A 19,470-nucleotide genomic window follows, 5' to 3' on the forward strand; every position below is an offset into this window, starting at 1 on the left:
TTTGTGGTTTTTTTTTTTAGCCTTTGAAAAGCTACATGAGTTAGCCTGTTTACTCCTTGTGGGGGAAGGGTTTTAGGTATCTTGTAGCCAAACAACTCTCTTTGCCTTCATTTGATCCACATATACACTACTTTTCTGCCTACTAGCATAGCAGTTCCTGGCTGATATGGCTGGCAGGCATTCCTTTGGTCAGGATAGCTGAGAGTAACTTCTAAGATGTTGTAGTACATTCTGCTGTGCTCCTTTTAAGAGCTAGTAGATGCAAATATGTGGCAGACTGGATCTTGATTAGTTAAGTATTTGTAGATGTACACATCTACAGAATTAGTTGGATGAAACTTCTGTTCACAGAGACCCTGTAATACACTGCTGTTTCCTAAGGTACAATTTGTGTAAACCTCTCCGCAATGGTAGAAGCCAGCAGAACTGCTCATCAGTAAGTGAAGGCAGAGGACCCGTGTCTACCTGAGGAAAAGCAAAAAACTGCCTTGTATCCCTGTTTAGTAACAGGAGGGAATCAATGGGCCTGGAAAAAATGTACTAAGCCTTCAAAAGAACTGGTATTTTCAGTTGGCAAAACAGTTCTGACTAGGATGCTGAATGTTCTGGTAGAAGTGGCACGGGCATCTCTGCAGGCCTGATCCTGAACTCAAAAGATACACCTTTCCTCAGGTAACGTTCACGTTGTCGGCAGTGAGAATTTCACTCGTTATCAGGCTTGCTACCCTGCTTCCTCTGACGCCTGTTAACCAGTATTTATTTCCCTGCTCACACCACGCTGCTCCACCTGCCTCCCGTTCTCTCAGCTGCCCTGCTGCGTGCCCCCCGCTACGCCCCCTAGAGCCGAGGAGTCGCCAAATCTCATTTATTTAAAACCCCGGCAACCACGCCGGGCTTTCCAGCGCCGTGAGGGAGCGCCGGGTGCTGCCTGCTCTCCTCAGCGGAAGGCGGGGACGAGCGGTGCCCGGCCCGCCCTCAGGAAGAGAGCCGGGGCCACCCCCGCTGCCATGGCGCGGCGGCGCCTCAGCGCCTGACGGAGGGTGGCAGCCGAAATGGCCGCCGCTCTGCGGGGCGCCCTCAGCGCCTGCCTCCTGCTCTGCGGTGAGTCCGGCGGGACACCCGGGGGGCTGCGAGAGCCTGAGGGCTCCGGCCGTCGTGGGACGGGGACGGAGCCGCGAATTCGGCTGGGGATTTGGGCTCCTCCCCGCCCCGGACCTTCGGGGCGGGGGTCCCGCAAAGTGCCGCCGGGTATCCGTGGGTGGGAGGAGGCAGGAGGCTCAGCCTCTGCTCCCCGCACGACCCTCACGTTACCGGATTATTTGGGGTGTGTGTATGTGTTTTCACAAAGTGTACGCGTCAGGGTTTTGCTCCTGGGAGCTTTGAGCAATGGTCTGGTCCGCTGGGGCGTGTTTGCCTTGGTCAGGTGTGTTGCAGAAGCGGGGCGAAGTCCCTTCTGGTTTAGTTTCGGTGTCAGCAGTTGTTTTAAAAGGGCTTAATCATAGTAATGGACTGGCTAGCTGTGCTGTTTTAGGACTTCTTTATTCAGTTTCAGTAAAGCAAAATTACCTTGTTTTCATCGCTTATGAAGAGTGCGGGTTACTGACACGTTTATTGGTGTTGTATATTGAATAGACCTCTCGTCTTCAAGGGCACTTCTCATTTATCTCTCCTTTTCAAGAGGGTGGTCATTAAACAGAATGAGTAAAACGTTTTAAATGTCAATACTAATCCACGTAGCAATGATAGCGATATGGTTTCTTTAATTCTTTTGGTCTTATGCCCAGTCCTACGTAGAAAGACCGTGGTCCTCTTCAGGACCTCTTCATATAGATATATATAGATACGTATGCAATCCGCACATCTGTGTTTCGCCGTAGTACTACCAGAGAACTACTTAGAAAAATTGTGCGTTGCCAATCTCAGTGAAAGCTCGTGCATGTAGCCTGATAGGCACTAAGTCTTAGTCAGTAATGAGCAAGTCATTCATAATAAGCAGCGGTGTCATAAGGCAGTACTTACTGGAAGTCATTGAGGCTAGCTAATTTGGTTTTGTTGCGTCAGCTTTTGTTGTGTGATTGTTGGGATGTGCCTAGCCTGTATTAAAGTCTATTTTAAAATTAAAAAAAAAAAAAAGGCTGAGGCCTGAAGGAAAAGAAGGCAGTGTTTATGTTTTGGATGACTGAGAAGTCACTGGAGGAACACATGCTAAAATTTTTGTTTGTTGTTGATTGCTCCAACAGTTTCTGGAATAGTGCCCAAACCCCAAAACACAAGGATTAATTCAGTTAATCTTCAGAGCATTTTACAGTGGGATCCACCTAGGTTTCACAATGGCAATTTAAGTTACACTGTCCAGTCTAAGAGGTAAGTCTGGTAGAGTTGTCTTTTTTTTGCCTTCCTTTAAGTACTTATCTGTAGCTGTGTCAGAAGTTCATATTTTCCAGCTGCAGGTGATTGCTATAAGAGAGGAAAGAAATCAATATAGGTAACTGTCTTTTTCCTTTAGCTTGTGGGAGGCATATCTTCTAAGAAAATATTTCTGCCTGTTATTTAGCTATACATTTCACACCCAAAGCAGTTTTGTACGTACTTTTTTTGGAACTGGAAACATATTTTAATGTTGGCTGTTTTGTTTTTCTCTGCCATGTAGCCATCACATATTAAGCAGGACTATGGCTGTTGAATTAGGGCCTTATCTGGTCTTTCATCCCCAGCAGCATTTCGTGCTTTGCCACTGGTGCAGCCTGCCTGTTTGCGTCCTTCATAGAAATGCCTGACGATCTGCAGGCTATGGCTCTTTAGCCAAATGCCTCTAAGCTCAGGACACGTTTTCTGAGGTCTCCTTTTGTCAGTTTTGGCGATTTAGTTTTGAACTGCTTTTTCCACTGTGTCCTTCCGAGATGGTCTTTCCTGCCAGAAGAGTGTCTGTGGCATATCACAGTGCTTGACGAGAAAGCCTTGTCTTGGGCCAAACTTCTCCTGATAATTAATGGTTGAATTCTATGGCAAATGCAGGATGGGAGGTAAGGTTGAGTAGATGGCACCCTCTAGCAGTGCCGGCAGAGAAGAAATCCCCCAAGTCAGGGCACAGGCCATCTTGGTCAAAAGATTTTTGAGTTCTGGTAGCAGTTACCTGTTGACCACTATGTTCCTAGCTGGACTTGTGATGCAAAACAAATAATGTCATTTTTATTTAATGGTTCAGCTCTCAGGCTCTTTTTCCTAGCTTTTCCTTAAGTGCATGTCTGAAGGATCTGAACAAAGCAAAGCCATGCACAGTGATATTGTCTAATATTTGCAGTCTTGTCTAGTCTCTACTGTCTGTTGAATCAAGTTTTTTAACCACTGTCAAGAAAAGGGTATCTGTTTATTGAATCATAATCTTAACCTCCAAATTTATCACTAATTTATTGATACATAGAAAATGCTTAATGTATGTATATACATTTGGATCTTGTTCATGAGTCATAACTGCATTTTAAGAAATGCCGCTAAGGCATGTCGCTTTTCTAGTTCATTGAGAGGAAAGACATTTTGTCAATTTTATAATTTACACATCATTTATGTGTGTGTTTGTTTGTTTTTTCCTTTTCCACATAGCGTCAATTTGCCTAAAGATGACTTTAAAAATTTGAGAACAAATTTGAGTCTCACAGAGTGCGACATCTCTTCTCTGTCTGTTTACGGAGACTATATGTTACGGGTCAGAGCGGAGTCAGAAGATAAACATTCAAACTGGGCAGTCATCAAATTTAAGCCAATGGATGACAGTAAGCCTTATTCTAATCTTCCATGAAAATATCGTTTGCTATTGATGCACCTTCACGATTTGCAACAGAAGAAAAGCTGTAGAATAGAGATAATTTTAAATGCAGTTATGTTGAACCATAAAATCTTAGTTGCAACACTATTATTTTGTGAAGGCAGAAGTTGCTGTCAGAAAGCATAGCAGATTCACTATTACACCTAGATGTTAATATTGGTACTTGAAACCTCAGTGAGGAGACTCTTAAAAATGGTATTTTTTCACTTAGTATAAGGGATTGTTTATGTTTTTTAGCCAGGAAGAGATTTTCTTCAAAGATTCAGACTTCCTGCATATCAAAATAAGTTCAATTACCTTCATCATCATTGCTATGCCAGGCAAAAAGGTTTCTTAATAATAAAAACTATTAAGGGATAAAACTGCCAGCAGAAGTTTAATTAATTGTCGGTCGAGAAATAATTTTCATTGCATAATATTGCCATTCTCTTAGTGAAGTTTTACAGCCTTTTGTGAACAGTGGTTTAAATATTGCCTCATATTAGAATGCGCAGCAGAGCTGTTACATGCTGCTTTCATCCGAGCATGGGAATGGAGGAGTGGTTTTTACCAATGAGTATTCTTTATTTTTTATGTTTTTACTGTGCTCATGAGCAAAATCAAATTATTGTAGACCAATGTTACCCAAGGCTTTTTTCTCCTCACAGCTGTTATTACAAAACCATGCTGGAAGCTTCTGTAACACTTTGTCTTTGAGAAACACTTCTTAAGAGCCTTTCTCGCTTGCTCAGCTTTCAGTTGCTTGAATTTCACCATTTTCTTCCTTGGATTTCAGACTGTAATATTGCCATTTACAGCCTTGTTTTTTAAAATGCTTTTATTGGTTCTCTCCCCAAAAGCGTGATGTTGATATAATTTAATCTGCCTAGAACAGAAGCGCTGGAACATAGCACAGAAAAAAAGTAGATATATGCAACATTACAAGTGTAAATTACATCCAAAGAAAGTAAAATACAATAAAAAATATGGATGGGTTTACAGAACAGAGATCAAACTTGTAAATCATTAACAGAGTTGTAATTTGACATTCATTTGAAAGAGAGCATAGCCTTCAGAGCAAGCTTGGCCTTCGGAAAGACAGTTTATTCCTGAACTGGGAAAATGTGGTTATAAAACTACTTAGAAAGAAAGACCTTGGAGTACTGGCCAATTGGCCAAACCTCTGAGGAAGACATGGAGATTTTTTATGTTGTCATAGCTGATCTGAGCAAGGGATCATGATAAAAATGCCTGATCTTCTTTGCAGTGTTATGATTTCTGGTGTTGCTGTGTGTTTTTTTTTTCTTTAAAAAAATCCACACTGCATTTTAGCAATAGCCTAAGAAAACAAGAGTAATGAGAACCTCCTTACATTACATTTCAAAAGTTCAAAAACATATTCTTGAGCACTACATTAATTTATGTTTCGGAAAAAAAAATTTTAATTAAACACACATTTGCTGAGGAATGCAAAATTATCTGTATATTGAGCTCTTCCTTTCCTAGACAGATGTTGCAGCAGCTTGGTTCAGGAGGAGAAGTGAGACATAACTTATAGAAACAGTCCTTCCTCCCCCAGGGGTACCCACAGCTGGTGAAAGAGAACTGTGTTAATTGGGTATACGGGATACATAGTCTGCAAAAACAAAACCCTTTGAAGACCAGTTCGATAAAGAAAGGTTTTATTTTTGCCTGACCCATGGCAGGAAATTACTTTATTCCAATATATAAAATGTTTTAAAGCATCAATTGTCATAGGTTCTATGAAAACTCGACTTGAAAACAATGTGAAACTGAATTCTGCTCTTTCATCTCTTCCACCACTCTCATATACAGCAATCATTGGGCCACCTGATGTAAAAGTGAAGTCTGAGTCGGGGTCTCTGCACGTGGATTTCACAGGCCCTGTTGCTGAACGTGAACATGACAGGTGGTCTTTAAGGCAATATTATGGCTCATGGCACTACAGATTGCTGTACTGGAAGAAAGGCAGCAACACAGAGGTAACTTCTGACTCCTGGGTGTTGTGACTCTATGAAATTGATACATGGTTTTCTTGGTAAAACCATGAAGTTTCAGAAACTAACAGTGCTGAAACAAAAATGTATCCCTACTATTTACAGTGTAATAAAGTCTAGTCCTTACTACTTGGATTTGGAGCAAAATAGCAGGTAGCTGTGTAGCCGAACAGTAGCATGGATATAATTTGCTCTTTCCATAAATAGAAAAAAAGTGCTATATTATGAGAGTTTATTCCCTCGGTTTGTGATGCGGTTATCCCCACCAAAGCTGTGTATTTCACACCTAATAACCACAGGGAAGCTCAGATGCATCAGTCGTATATGAATACGGCGATAAGCTGACTTAGATTCGAGTCTCATGTCATTCTAGAATTGGTGCTCTTTGTGGAGCTCTGAGCTTTGAATACCATCGTGGCAGCTGCCTTCTGTTACTGTGGTTGCTGTCCTTCACCTTTTACCTCATCGCTTTCTATGAGTTGTGATTTGCCTTCTGTGTCTGACAGACGATGTGTTACTCAGCTCAAAAGACCTCTCCGTACAGAATGCATGGTGAAAGATCATGAAATAATGTATTAATTATTTAAGGTCATAAGTTGTATTACAGAAAAGGAGGAGTCACTTTACTGGAAGCTATTAGTCACAGAACAATTAGAGCTTTGTACATCAGTACTATTTATATCTAACAGGGCTCCACTACATATAGTTCTGATTTGTATTTGTTACGCTGCAAAATTTCTTGCCATTCAATTCCAGAAAACAAGGGACCATCAATTCCCAAAAACCATACTGCTTTTCAATTCCAAAATTACAAGAAACAAAGGTATTGCTGCATACGGGATGCAAACTTAGGCTATTTACTGAGGAAAGTGAGAACTTCAGTTAGAAACTGTGCTTCTAACACTTCAGCATGAGTCTGGGAAATTTCCCATAGTGATCAAACAGGCAAAAGGGTAGACTATGTAGCTTCATAGGCTGTTTTTCTGAAGAGGATGCCTCATTTGGTGAGGCGATTGTTTCTCTCTGCAAGCATCTCATTAATCATGTCTCTAGCCTATAACTTCACTAATGCAGCTAGAAGCACCTAAAAAGTCAGTGGTATGAGTGGTCTCACACTCTAACCACAGGTGAAATCAGTGTAGAATTAGCAGTTATTTGGTATTGGTAGGGCATTTCAGTCTGCCTTGAAAAGCTTGATTCACATTGCAGCTATAAACTGTTAGGATTTATAATACTAAAAGTCATTTTAATTACTTAGTCTGTTCACTAAGCTTTCCAAATTTTTCTTGTATTCTTCTCTTTTATTAGGTAATTCACATAGATACTAAGCATAACTCTGAAATATTATCTCAGTTGGAGCCATGGACAGTATATTGTATTCAAGTGCAAGCAGTTATTCCTGAGTGGAACAAAACAGGGGAACTGAGTCAAGAGCTTTGTGAGCAGACCACCCACAATGGTAATAATCTGTAGCATAAGAATTGTTACAAACATGGTACTGAGGTAGGAAATGTCAAAAGGTATCCACAATGAAAATCAGTATAATGTGTAAACCTTCCGAAAAATGGTATTTTTTATTTTAGTATTGTTTGTTGGTTAATAAACGTGCGCCTTTCTAACTCAGGGTTTAGAAACTAAGTGAAAGCTTCAACTGATTGGGCACTGGTCACAACTGTTTCACTGCAGAGGCCTCTGTGTTGCTCATACTCTGAAGATAAGAGCTAAAAGGAGCCCAGGCTCTTCACTGGTCACTCAGTGTTGCTGAATTTCCTTTAACGTGAGTTTTACTCACTATTGTATGAAAGCTTTTGTTGCACGTGCTTGTAGCTGAGAAAGGAATTGGACTTCATATTACATATTGCCAGTGTCTGTTGTGAGGCTAGGCCACGATCCTTTTTCTCTGTAATACGCAGCAGTCATTAATCAATAAAGACAATTATTAAAATAATTTTTATTCACTTTTGTGATAATTTGAAAAGAGTATGTACAGAAATTAATAATCACAGTTTTATTGTTTTTTCTTGTGTCTTTGCAGGTGTAACTCCTGTGTGGATAATTGTGACTCTTCTTTTAGGATCAATGCTGGCTTTTATAATACTTGTTCCTGTTTGTTTCTTTTGCTTGTTGTATCTATATCGATTCACCAAACATGTTTTCTGCCCTTCGTATGTTTTCCCACAACACTTGAAAGAGGTTTGTATTCTACCTAATTCAATTAAAATCACCGTCTTCAGTAGAACTGCCTGCCTTTCAAAGCTTCTCTGTGGCCAAACCTTTCAAATGTCTTCTATTTTGCATTCTTTCATTTGCACCTGATTGTTAGCCATCTGAGGGGCTTTTAGACTATAAAGAGGAAAGGTGGGTGGTAGGTGGGTTAGAAGAACCCCTTCTGTTATCTGCTTTTATATAGTTGTGTATGGTAGAACTTGTTCTTTTGAGAAACATGACCTAAAGAGAAAGTTCATTCAAACAGGTGTAAATGATGAAGTCATGAACTTTGGTGGGGGGGAAAAAAACTGACAAAGGTACTTTTCAATGTGAGCAAGGTGGTAGAAATCAGTTCATTTAATTTCTGACATTGTAAGGTTATAAATTTTGCACGAATTTTACCTGTTTTTTTCATCAAGTTCTCTCACTGCATAGACAGAAGTAGAGTGCTGAAATCAGACTGCCTTTTGAAGTATACTGACGTATAATAAAATGTAGAACACTTATTCTGAATTGTTCTGCACTGAATAGTCCAACATACTTAAAAGCTGAACAATTTAAAAATTTGGCATAGACTTTTATTCCTAAAGCAATTGCATAATTCTTAGCGTGAAGCTTTATATGGCTTAGAAACAGGATGTTTTCTTGCATTTAAAGTGAGAGAATAACAGGTGTTAACCTCCATTTCCTCTTCTTAGATAGTGAGCAACTGTGATCGGTCTCCACTATCTCATTTTACACTTAAAATTGTACAGCTGTTTTGAAACGAAGTTCTGTCGTGTATGTACTAAAACTCAACTTGAGCAAAGAGTTTACTGAAATCTGAAAATTCAAGAAGTAATCGATCAGTAAGATCAATGAATGTTAACCATTACTTTGGGGGAATACCACTGACCTTGTTACCCATCTAGCAACTTAAATGCTGTATCACAATCTCTTCCAAGAAACAAGGCTACACAGAACATTATGTATGCTAAAGTTGCTAACTTACACTCTTCTAAATTTCCTACAGTTTCTCTTCAGTCTTCCATTTTGACTCGTTCAGGGTTTAGCAAACTAAGGCTTTGCAGCTGCCTTAGCAATCATCTTGCACATTGAGTTAAGCACATGTTCAGCACACAGTAGTTTGCTGAACCTGGGCCTTCGCTGTTGTGAAGGCAGAATTGCTCTGATCTCTGCAGGATAAGTCGAACTTCATTTTCTGCCTTTCTTGTGAGAAACCTGTGAGCAATCTTCATTTTGTGCTAGTGGCTGATACTGGTTAATCGCAGTAATAAAGGTCAGTCATACTTAAGTAAAAAGACACTTATCAAAGGCAGTGGCTTAACTGCACGAACATGTGAGATTGCAGGTTACTGACACAACATTTCAAATTAGAGTTTGTCAGAAAAAAAAAGTCTTCTAGTAATAATATTAGTGTGGGGTTTTTTGTTTGTTTTTTTAATTATAGGTAACAGGACTCCTGCTAAAGCAGTTTACTTCTTTACGTAAAATGCATTAAAAGCCCAGGTGACAGATAGGGTTCAGGTCACAGAAACCAAATGAAGTTTTACGCGTCTGGCTGCTACCAATAAATTGAACTGCCACTTGAGCTGCCAAAATCAGTGGTTGACATGTTATTACTGTGTCGAGTAGGTGTGCTATTCTTGTGTTGACATTCAAAATACAGTCATGACATCCTGTTAGGACTCTGTTGATTCTGGAGGCTGGTTCCATCTTACCAATAGAATATGGAGTGGGAGGAAGCTGTGATATTTCAGTACCAAAATTAAGTCATCTTTCTCACAGAACTGTGTAGCTCTGCAAATCTCCCGCCCTGTCCTTTACTTGTCTAAACAGTCATGTTTTATGTTGACATTTAAAGCATCTCTCTTCGATGTCTCAGCTAAACAACTCTCTGATCTGGTAGGAATGATTCACATCTCTTGGAGCTGTTCTACAAATCTCTCTGTGGACTACACACCTACAGTCAGTTCACTGTCTTTAGTCTTTCTTTCCAAACAAAACCTAGGTAGATTTTTATTTTTTTTTTTTAAGAAAGATTATATTCCAAAGAAGTTGCTGATCCTGCAGTATGCTCTTCCAAATAAAGTCATTTTTGAATTGCTCCCAAGTCTTGCACAGGATATTGAAATGAGCAAAGAGGTTACTATGTTGTCACCACTGTGACTTCTAAGGATTGAGAAAGCTAGATCATGTGCAAAAACAATGTAGAACATTTCTAAGTAAATGGGATGGCAACGGCTGGCACAGCTTACTTCTCATTTCCTCTTTCCTTCGCAGTTTTTGAGCAAGCCTCCTAGTGGTTCGCAGTTCTTTTCTCCACTTCCACAAGAAGAGCATCATTTTTATGACAAGCTAACCGTCATTTCAGAAGAATCTAAAAATCCAAGTGATGAGACTGTGGATGAGGCCAGCAAAACAACAGAGCACCATCAGGACTCTGAACAAGAAGTTTCTGATTTAAATATATTACCAGCTTCAGAAAGGGACTAAATACACTCCACATACTTCAGTCAGGTTGAAAGAAAAGCAAAGGCCGTTGAAGTTTATCTTATTGCTGCATTCTTAAGACACCCAAAATTCATACGTGAAGCTCTGAATACAATCATTAATTTTTAAAGTGCAAGAAACTTGACTATAGATGAGGAGTTGAACTATATGTATTTTTGCCACTGTTTTTAGTGGCTCACTGTTCAGTTGTAGCAATACCTAGTACTATGTTATGACATTAATTTAAAAGGAAGTATCAGATTCATGATACTAGCTAATGTAACTGATGAACTATTTATTGCGAAAGCTAATCAAAGTGGCTTACTGTATAAGGTTTGTAAAAGAAGATTATATTTTCCAAAGAAAGAGTTGATCGGACTTATTTTTTTAATGAGAAATTGTGTATATTTCTTAATATATCCTTAGTGGTGTAATCTTTCTATTGTTTTTTTTAACCTCATGCAAGATTATAAAGTCATGCACAGTAAGTTATGTACCAACGTAATAAAACAAACACGAATATTCAGTGTTTTGAGTTGCAAATGTTATTTATGTCATTGCTAAGGATAACGGGAACATACCAGTACACTGCCAGGTAGCCTTCTCTTCAGGTATCGTTCAGTCCCCTGAGCTTCTGCCCTGCAGTTTCCATGGTTTACTAAACTTTGCCTGCCTAATCCAGAGTCCACTAAAATCTGTGGAAAACTTTGCGGCTAAACTGGGAGTTAAAAGTTCATTTTACTTATCTGCTAATAAATATTCTCAATTCGAAAAAAAAAAAAAAAAAGGTAAACCCAGGTGGATGTTACACATTACGTAACGCACTCTCACCCTTATAGATCTGCTGCTTTGTGTCAAGGCTATGTCCACACCAACAGCGGGGCGTAAAGTGTGACGCTTTGAGTGATGCAATTTTTTGTATATATTGTTACATGAAAATGACAGTGGAAAATTAAATTGTCAGAAAAAAAATGTGACTTGTTACAAGTGAAATTGTGTGTAAAGTGTAACATGATGTGGAAATTACAACATTTTGGGCTATAGCCTTTTGAGGTTTGTTAGTCAATGCATAAATATTGACCTCTTAGGAACTGTTGCAGGAAGAAAACATGAGAACAGACATTGATTCTTTGTACCATCCAGCTGTGTGTAATCTGCACTAGGTTTTTCTGCACTTCTTAATTTTCATCATACTTTGCTTTAATGAATCATTTGGGATATGGGAAATCATTTTCACTGTGTTTTTTAAAACATTTTGTTTCACTGGTGTTTTTGTTCACCTCACACCAAAGCTATTCTGTGAGTGCTGGCCCTCTCCACCGCAAAAATGTAGCTGTGTTCCCTATTCCTCCTTTCATGTTAGCAACTACTTCAGTACATTCTTTTTTTTCTTTTTTTTTCCTGACTTTCAGAAAAGCAAAAATCACATAGCATAGCTCATACGACTGATGCATGTGCTAATTCGCTGGCCAGCTGATGTCAGAAGAGAGTTGAAATTTCCCTGTCTTTTCCTGGTTTTTAGGGGAGCCTCTTTTGACTATCTGACTGCTAATTTTCATGGAAGAACACAAAGTTACTGTCTCTCAGCAGTGGCTGAAGTCAATCAATCGGTTCAAAGGTTTTGATGAGGGCACAGATAGGGCAGTCCCGTGTGCTGTGCCACCTAATCACAGACTGGCTGGTAAACCCAATCTAAAAATAAAAACCTTTGTTATTCAGAGGTACAGTCTTCTTAGATTAAAGCAGGAAGAATCTGCGTAGGAACATTGTCTGAAATCTTGAGGGTTTGGCTTTCCCGATCTGAAAAGAGGAAGTATTTCCCCTCGTGTCTTTGCTGATACCAGTTGTCGTAGTGTCACGAGAAGAGAGGGAAAGGCTGTTCCTCTTTCAGCCTGCTCAAATGCGGAGAAAGGCAGGCTTTGTCTTGGTAGCCTTGTTTAACTTTTTAATACGGAACACATGGTCTTTAAAGAAAGAGCTGCGTCAATTTACTGTGAGCCTGTCTCTACCTTAATGCTTGTATCATTATCAAAAATCTTGTATGTAGTGAACTTCAAAATGCAAAGTATATTCAGACACCAGCTGCACTACGTCTAGCATGAAATAAGAATGAGTTCCCTAGTTCTACAACTCAGTGTTGTAGGTCACCATCAGTAGGTCACCAAAGTTTCCAGAAAGTCCAGAGACCTGGGTCCTACCAGAGGTTAAAGCCTTGAGAACATCATGCTGGCAGAGCTGTTGGAGCACAACACCGACAGTGTTATCCTAATGCAGATTACCTGGTAAACAAAGTAAGGAGCTTGTATGCCACAAAGAGCAGGAATGAAGGTGCTGATGCAGAATATGTTTCATAAAGACTATCCTGAATGGGTAGAGAGACGTCCTGTGAAATTCTGATGAGATTGTCTTGTGCCTGAAGTCTGATTTCCTCCAGAGATAACCTCGTAGTCGGGGCACCAGGTAACATTCATGTCTGCTTGCTTCTCTGCTCTCCCTTCACTGACAGAAGCACCCAACAGTCACATTTGGGCATGTTAGTAAAATGCAGTTTGTATGGCTGTTTATAAAGGAAATGTGAAGGGATGTTAAATAATGATTTGACCTTGTGGAGGACTGTGATTAATGTTTCGTTGCTGACTTCTCGCCTGCAGTTCGGTCACTCGGTTGCACTGTCCTTGTTCTATCATTGCCTCATCTCTTAAATGAAAATCAAGGCATGCAGATACTGCAGTGATGGGAGAGACAGAAGTCCCCTAAGTAAGCAGGCAGATGTCGTGTGTAACGATAGAGCCAGCAAGAGAAGGGGAAGGCCTGCAGCTAATGTGTGCAGTACCTGAAAAATCTCAACAAGGATGTTCAATGCATTGAGAGAGAACAAGAGAAACTACATTTAATGAATGTTAGAAGATAGATTTAGCTTGCTGAACCAGGCACTGTATTTCTTGGATGACTCCAAGTTTCTTTGCTAAATTTGACTCTTCTGACACAGGGCTTGAACAGGGTTTATGACCAAAAAGACTGCGACACTCTACATTTCAGAGCTCCCACATGCAGTGCTCGTTGAGAACTGACCTGGGGTAAAAGTGTTCATGACTGCTCACCTCCAGCAGGCATCATCCACAACAGTTCAGGGAATCTGCCATGGACAAAATAAGTTCCTCCTGTATGCATAAAAGGAACTTTGTGTAAAATTTCAACCACACAGTACAAAGAAGAAACACAGAGCAGTGCAACAAGGATATGAAGAACTCACAGCATTATGAAAAGGGAAAGCCCGGCACATTTTTCACTTCTGACTTCTCACCTCTGACATACTTGTTCACCTCATTTCTTACTAACCTGACTAAAGCCAAGCTAAGCCATTAATTTCTCCAGCTTTTACTCACACTTTGCTAAGCAGCTTTTCTGGGGGATTTAAGGCTTTTCCAGCATTTATTTATTTATTTAATGAGCTAAGGCCCAGTAAATCAGTCACAGTTAGACAAAAGGACAAGGGATGATGTCTTTGGAAACTAACTCTTGCCTCGAGACCAATCCCCCAGGCTCCCCTACATCAATAGCTCCTTTGGAAGGCAACCGCCTGAGACCCTTCTCTGGAAGAGTTTCTCCTTCTGTGCTGACTACAGACGAAACCTAGGCTACTTTCTCCTCTTAGGCAGGGTTAGTCCATAGAAATACCTCTCAGATATCTTGCACTCCTTTGTGCTCCATAGGGTAGTAGGGAACCTAGTTGTGACTGGCACTAAGGCAGGGCACGGCTAAGGCCAGATATAGCAGTGCCACTCTAGAGTAATTCAGAGCTTTCTTAAGAGCTCCTAAAAGCAATCCAGATATGTTTTATTCAGACTGACCTGTAGCTCGGTTTGCTTCAGGAGTCTTCCTGCTTTAAAATGAGTCCTGACAGGAAGGTGAGAGTCCTCCTCCTTCAGATAAAAATAAGCCAGGGCTTCATGTGGCAGGCACACTCTGCTCCTGTATGCTGTGGTGGGTACGCTCTGATCCTGTACATGGCTTAAGTCTTGCTGAGGCTTGTGTGCCATGGTAGCCTCAACGAAATTGCTCCTTGAACCAGACAGCTCATTAACTATGGAGCTCCAGGCAGAGCTCATTCCAGAAAAAAAACTGATAAGGAATCTGAGCTTAACAGTCACTTTATTTAACAAATATAAATCAATTTTTATAATAAATATGGAAGGAAAAGCCATTACAACATAATTCCTCTGTTATCTACAGAATGCAGTGAAGTATGAAACTGTCTCACTAGGGAGGAGGGGATTGCACAACCTGATTCCTAAACAAGTTGGCAAAAGACCTAAATCCTGGAAAATTACTGACCAAACGATAATGGCCTCACAATCCTATAAATACTGATCCTGAGAAAGACCTCTTTGAGCTCTCCAGGGACCGTGGCGGGCTGCACCCTCGATCTCCCCCTGAGCTGGGATGCCTCTGAGGGGAAGTACACCTCGGGGCTCAGCCTTTTGAGGAACAACCTCCCACGCCGACAAATGCTGAGTAGTAGGGTGAGTAATTCATTCTAGGGGGTATTTTGGAGGCCCTCATCTGGATTTAGGAACCACCCAGGACCCTGTAGTAAGTCTCGGGTGAACCTAGACATTCACAAATCTTTAACTAAGTTGCTGTTTCTATTGTAGCAAATTTCTTTAGACCATTGTGTTAATTAACTAATACTTAGATGTATTAAAGTGCTGTTAAAATCATATAATCTATCCTTGTTATTTGCTATAAAGGTATATAATAAATCTGTAATTGGTGCTACAGTAAAGTTGTGTGAAATCTAAATCCACGACAAATTGACATAGTCAGCAGGATGGCAAGCAGTATCAGCGAGTGTTTACAAAAGCTCAGCATTCATCCGAGTCCCACCTTCCCAGGGGAAAGGTTCCATAAGAAGTGGTGTTACTGGGAAGCTGTAGAAAAGCAGCTAAATGCTTTTAGAGGTTCAAATAAGGATGGGAAAGACAAAGGTAAAATGTTAGGGACATGCCTGGAAGCCGCATGTCAAGAAGGAGGAGAAACCACCAGTAAAATACGAGATTTGCAGAATGAAATAGAGGAACATGAAACTACTGTCCTGCTACTATCAATAAAAATAGAACTACAAAGACAATTTCAGGAAGCTCAGTTGAAGGAACGAAAGTTACGGGAACGTGTTGAGGTGATGTTAATGCAAGCTCCCAGATCCCCTGATATAGTTCAAATCCGAAAGCTAATTGTATCCCCTGAGGAATGGGATGATAATATTTGGGGTGATAAAAGTAATGATGGCTTAGATGAAGATGACAACCTCTGTCCGCCAGAGCCTCCCCAATATACTGCTAGGCCAATTATAGAAACAGAAGAAATTTTTGGGCCAGAGGGTGGAGTGGCAGACTGCACTAGAAAAATAATCCCCTTGTTTCGATCAGTCATTTTCGATCCAAATGACCGATTTGCAAGAAGGCTGTTGCCTGACACAGAATAATGACGGGGTATGTGACCGTCTGGAGAAGACAGTGTGTTACTGAGCGGGGATGAATCAAACAGGTACTGGGGACCGGGTGCCTTTTCAAGCCCTGGACCGAAAGCCCCATCACCACAGCAGTAGCAGCAGCTTCACATTTAACTGCATTTAAAGAAACAGAACAACTGCATTCTGAATAGACAAAAGGACTTTTATCTTCAATCCGAGTAGTCAAGTTAGTTAAGAAAACACACTTTAAAAGAGGTAAGTGAAAACTTATGCTAAAACAATATGCACTTAGCACTCCACCTACAAGGAAAAGCTAAACATAAAATTAGTGTATAATGAATTTATCTTTCTTTATAACAGGGTAACCTGTTCAGCACTTCACCGCCAAAATTAATTTCTATTTTCTCTTACAGCACACTGCAGGACGGCAAACAGGAATGCTGTGTTCGTGTTACTATCCCAGGCCTTAAGAAAGCTACTACTCTTAGAAAGCTTTATCTGACTTAATTCCACAAGACTTCACTTGGCATGGGTTAGGTGAGCCGCAGGCACGGGGGCAAGGTGCAGCTCTGGCTGTACCCAGGTGGGCTGCGTGGCCCCGCAGCTGTCCCAGGCAGCACAAGGCACTTGGTGCCTCTTCAGAGAAACAATAATTTTAGAAGTTGATCTTCAGCTGAACTCATGGAGAGTGCGATGAAAATTAATCAATAAAATAGCTGAACTTTTAACTTATGTGTTTATGATTTAAACCGCAAAGTAAGGAAATTTGCTTCCCACGGGCATCAGGGAAGGCTGGCTGGCTGGGGACTGCACATCTGCTTCTGCTGGCTGCCCAGAGGCACTCCTGCTGAACACTGTCATTGGAGAGGCTTTCACAAACCTTAACTCTACATCCACTATAGAAAAAGCTTTTAAACACTCTCTTAATAAGAAACGAAGTATAAGAATTTGTGATATTAAGTTACTCATATTTTTTGAGGAGGGTCAGGAAATAACCAATATTAGTACGTGAAATGAGCTTTTTAGTAATCTTGCTTTCGGGTAAGTAGCATGGAGTGTCTTGTCTGTACAAATCAAGGCTCCTTCCCTTGCTGTTGCAATACCATGCAAAAGAAAGTTGAAAATAGCTATTTTTATTTCACAGAAAGTACTGTGAATAATCCACAGTTTTGTCTGCATACAATATACTGGAAATCGCTCATTTGTGCTCCTTTTCTTGTTTTTATCCTTACAAATTGAATTTCCTTAAGTTGATCTTGATGCTTTGAAGCAATTACTGTAAAAGACTTAAGACATAGAATGATAATCATTATCATATGATAATCATTATCAAAAAGAAAAATGAGATAACACTGGGGAAACCTTACAGAGGAAGTCCCAGCTCGAGCACCATCGATGTGCAGTCAGTGATGCTAGGATCACACCCAGGAGAAAGCACCAGACCAAAGAATCTGTTTAAGATCTCAGCTTTTCCATTTTCCTGTTGACTTTGACATCATGTCACTTACACTGTCTCTCGTTCCTACTCCCTTGCAGCTCCTAGTGTTTACATTTTACTTTTTAAAAAGAGACTGCAGGGTTCTCAGAGCAGGGCCTTCCTTTACAGATCAGTGTGAGTAGTAGCTACAAAAACTATGTAAATCACATGTAAATCACAACCAGAACCCTGAGTGTGGGTTAGATTTTCAGGCATGCTGATGTAACTGTTGATATAATAAGGCTCTGAAACTCACCTTAATCAAGCAGAACTTGCTGATCATTATGAAATGTTATCTATAAAGATGAAAGTTGTAGATGTATCATAGTTAGGCATTGTGAAGACACTTGATAGGTCTTCCAAGGCTGTGAAAAGACAGCTTGACAGCAGACTATCCACATTCTGGTGCCTGGTTGGTGCAAATTATGACCCCTCTGTCCTTCAAATCCTAATGCACTGTTCTTGCCAGATACCCATGTTTTATTTACCTGACTTCTCTCATGTGCTGAAATTATTCAGCCATCTCATGGCTAAGGGCATTTGTGATATGCAAAATCATATCTGACTCCAAAACAGCTTTGTCCTGGTAGATCTTATTGTGTGAGGAGGGTCAGAAGAGAAGGACAAGAGCTGAACCTAAATGTTTTTCTAGAAATATGTGAGTGTGAGAATAAAATGCTAATGCAGGAAATACCCACTCCCCCTCAGTCCATACCCTAGAGGACTCATCTGCTCCTCTGCTTGGGGCTGAAGCCTTTAACCAGCCACCTGGACCACGTGGAGGAATGCTTTACCAATTAAGTAGCTGCAGGAGATAAAGAGGTTGGTGTTGCAAGGTAGTGGACAGGCTCTATCTGGAAGGCTTAAGGTAGCTGATCAGTTCTCATCTCAAACTATAACCATGTCCTGGACACTACCTGCAAAAGTCAGGGAGAAATCCCCACTAGAGTACAAACCTGGAAAGATGAAGAAACCACAATCAGAAAACGTCCCATCACTGTATCTTTGCACCAATAAAAGCCAGAGAGCAGTTGGTCAGATTGAAATGTGATTTAGAATGAGAAGGGATACGGAAATATTTTAGAAAACTTGAACTGCTGTTATGTAGCTTTTCCTGATGTGAAATACTCTGGTCTAAATGACAGCAATACTCTCAAAAGCAAATTGCTTGTAACACATGATGGAAGAATTTGCGCCACATAGATAAAACTTGCATTTCTTGACAAAATACTTGTGGAAAAAATCTAAACAATAGACTTGCTATAACTCATGCCACTCTGTTTGGAAGGGGGCAAAAAGTCTACTTTTATCAAGCAATCAAGGGTTTCATGTGACCACAGCAATCCAACCACACTTTGTCCAAAAATGCAGAAATAGGGCCCAAACGCGTAAACACTGTGCTGGGAAAGAAGTAGGCAGTCTTTTTGACTATATACTTCACTTGTAATGTTTTCAGCTTCCCCAACTATGTAGAGAAGCTATTAATCAGCTGCAGAATATGAATGTATTAACAAAAAAAAAATGATTTAGTTACATTTAGTGTACATTAGTGAGCTTCTACACAAGGCAGAAGTAGTAGGTTATATTCTGACTTCAGTAAGATTTTCCATATCTTACAAGATACTACCACAGACAAGAAAAAATAGCTTAGGTGAAAGGAGACAAATGCAGGGTTTGTGGTGGGTCAGGCTATAAATGAGTCAACTTTTCACTGTTGTGAAAAAGGCAAATGCCACACAGAATGCGCAAACCACAGAACAGTCCACAAAACACGTAAATCAATCCTTCCCACTATTTAGCATTAATAAGAGCTGGAGAGCTACATCCAGTACTGGGAAAAGTCAGGAGGACCAAAAAACATGCTCCGTGAAGGTGGATGAAAAGAACTGGTATTAAGTGGCCTGACAAAAAGAAGTCTGATGGTGACATAATGACAGTCTTCAAATGTGTGAAAGACTTTTGAAAACAGGAATGAACAATTTCTTTGCTATGTCCATGA

The 19,470-nt window shown here is 40.3% G+C and overlaps 1 protein-coding gene across 1 annotated transcript; it reads left to right on the forward strand.

Annotated features, from left to right (window-relative positions):
• The first annotated feature begins 110 nt into the window (after window positions 1-110).
• On the forward strand, window positions 111-16,722 carry IL10RB (interleukin 10 receptor subunit beta). Its single transcript, XM_080560343.1, has 8 exons — window positions 111-1,101; window positions 2,241-2,364; window positions 3,601-3,770; window positions 5,639-5,805; window positions 7,129-7,279; window positions 7,856-8,013; window positions 10,312-15,044; window positions 16,408-16,722. Exons 1-7 carry the CDS (start codon window positions 1,053-1,055, stop codon window positions 10,522-10,524), a joined length of 1,032 nt encoding a protein of 343 aa, XP_080416469.1. The 5' UTR covers window positions 111-1,052; the 3' UTR covers window positions 10,525-15,044; window positions 16,408-16,722.
• Window positions 16,723-19,470: the final 2,748 nt, after the last annotated feature.

The sequence above is a fragment of the Anser brachyrhynchus genome (assembly GCF_964034855.1).
Source record: "Anser brachyrhynchus genome assembly, chromosome: 1".
Classification (NCBI taxonomy): domain Eukaryota; kingdom Metazoa; phylum Chordata; class Aves; order Anseriformes; family Anatidae; genus Anser; species Anser brachyrhynchus.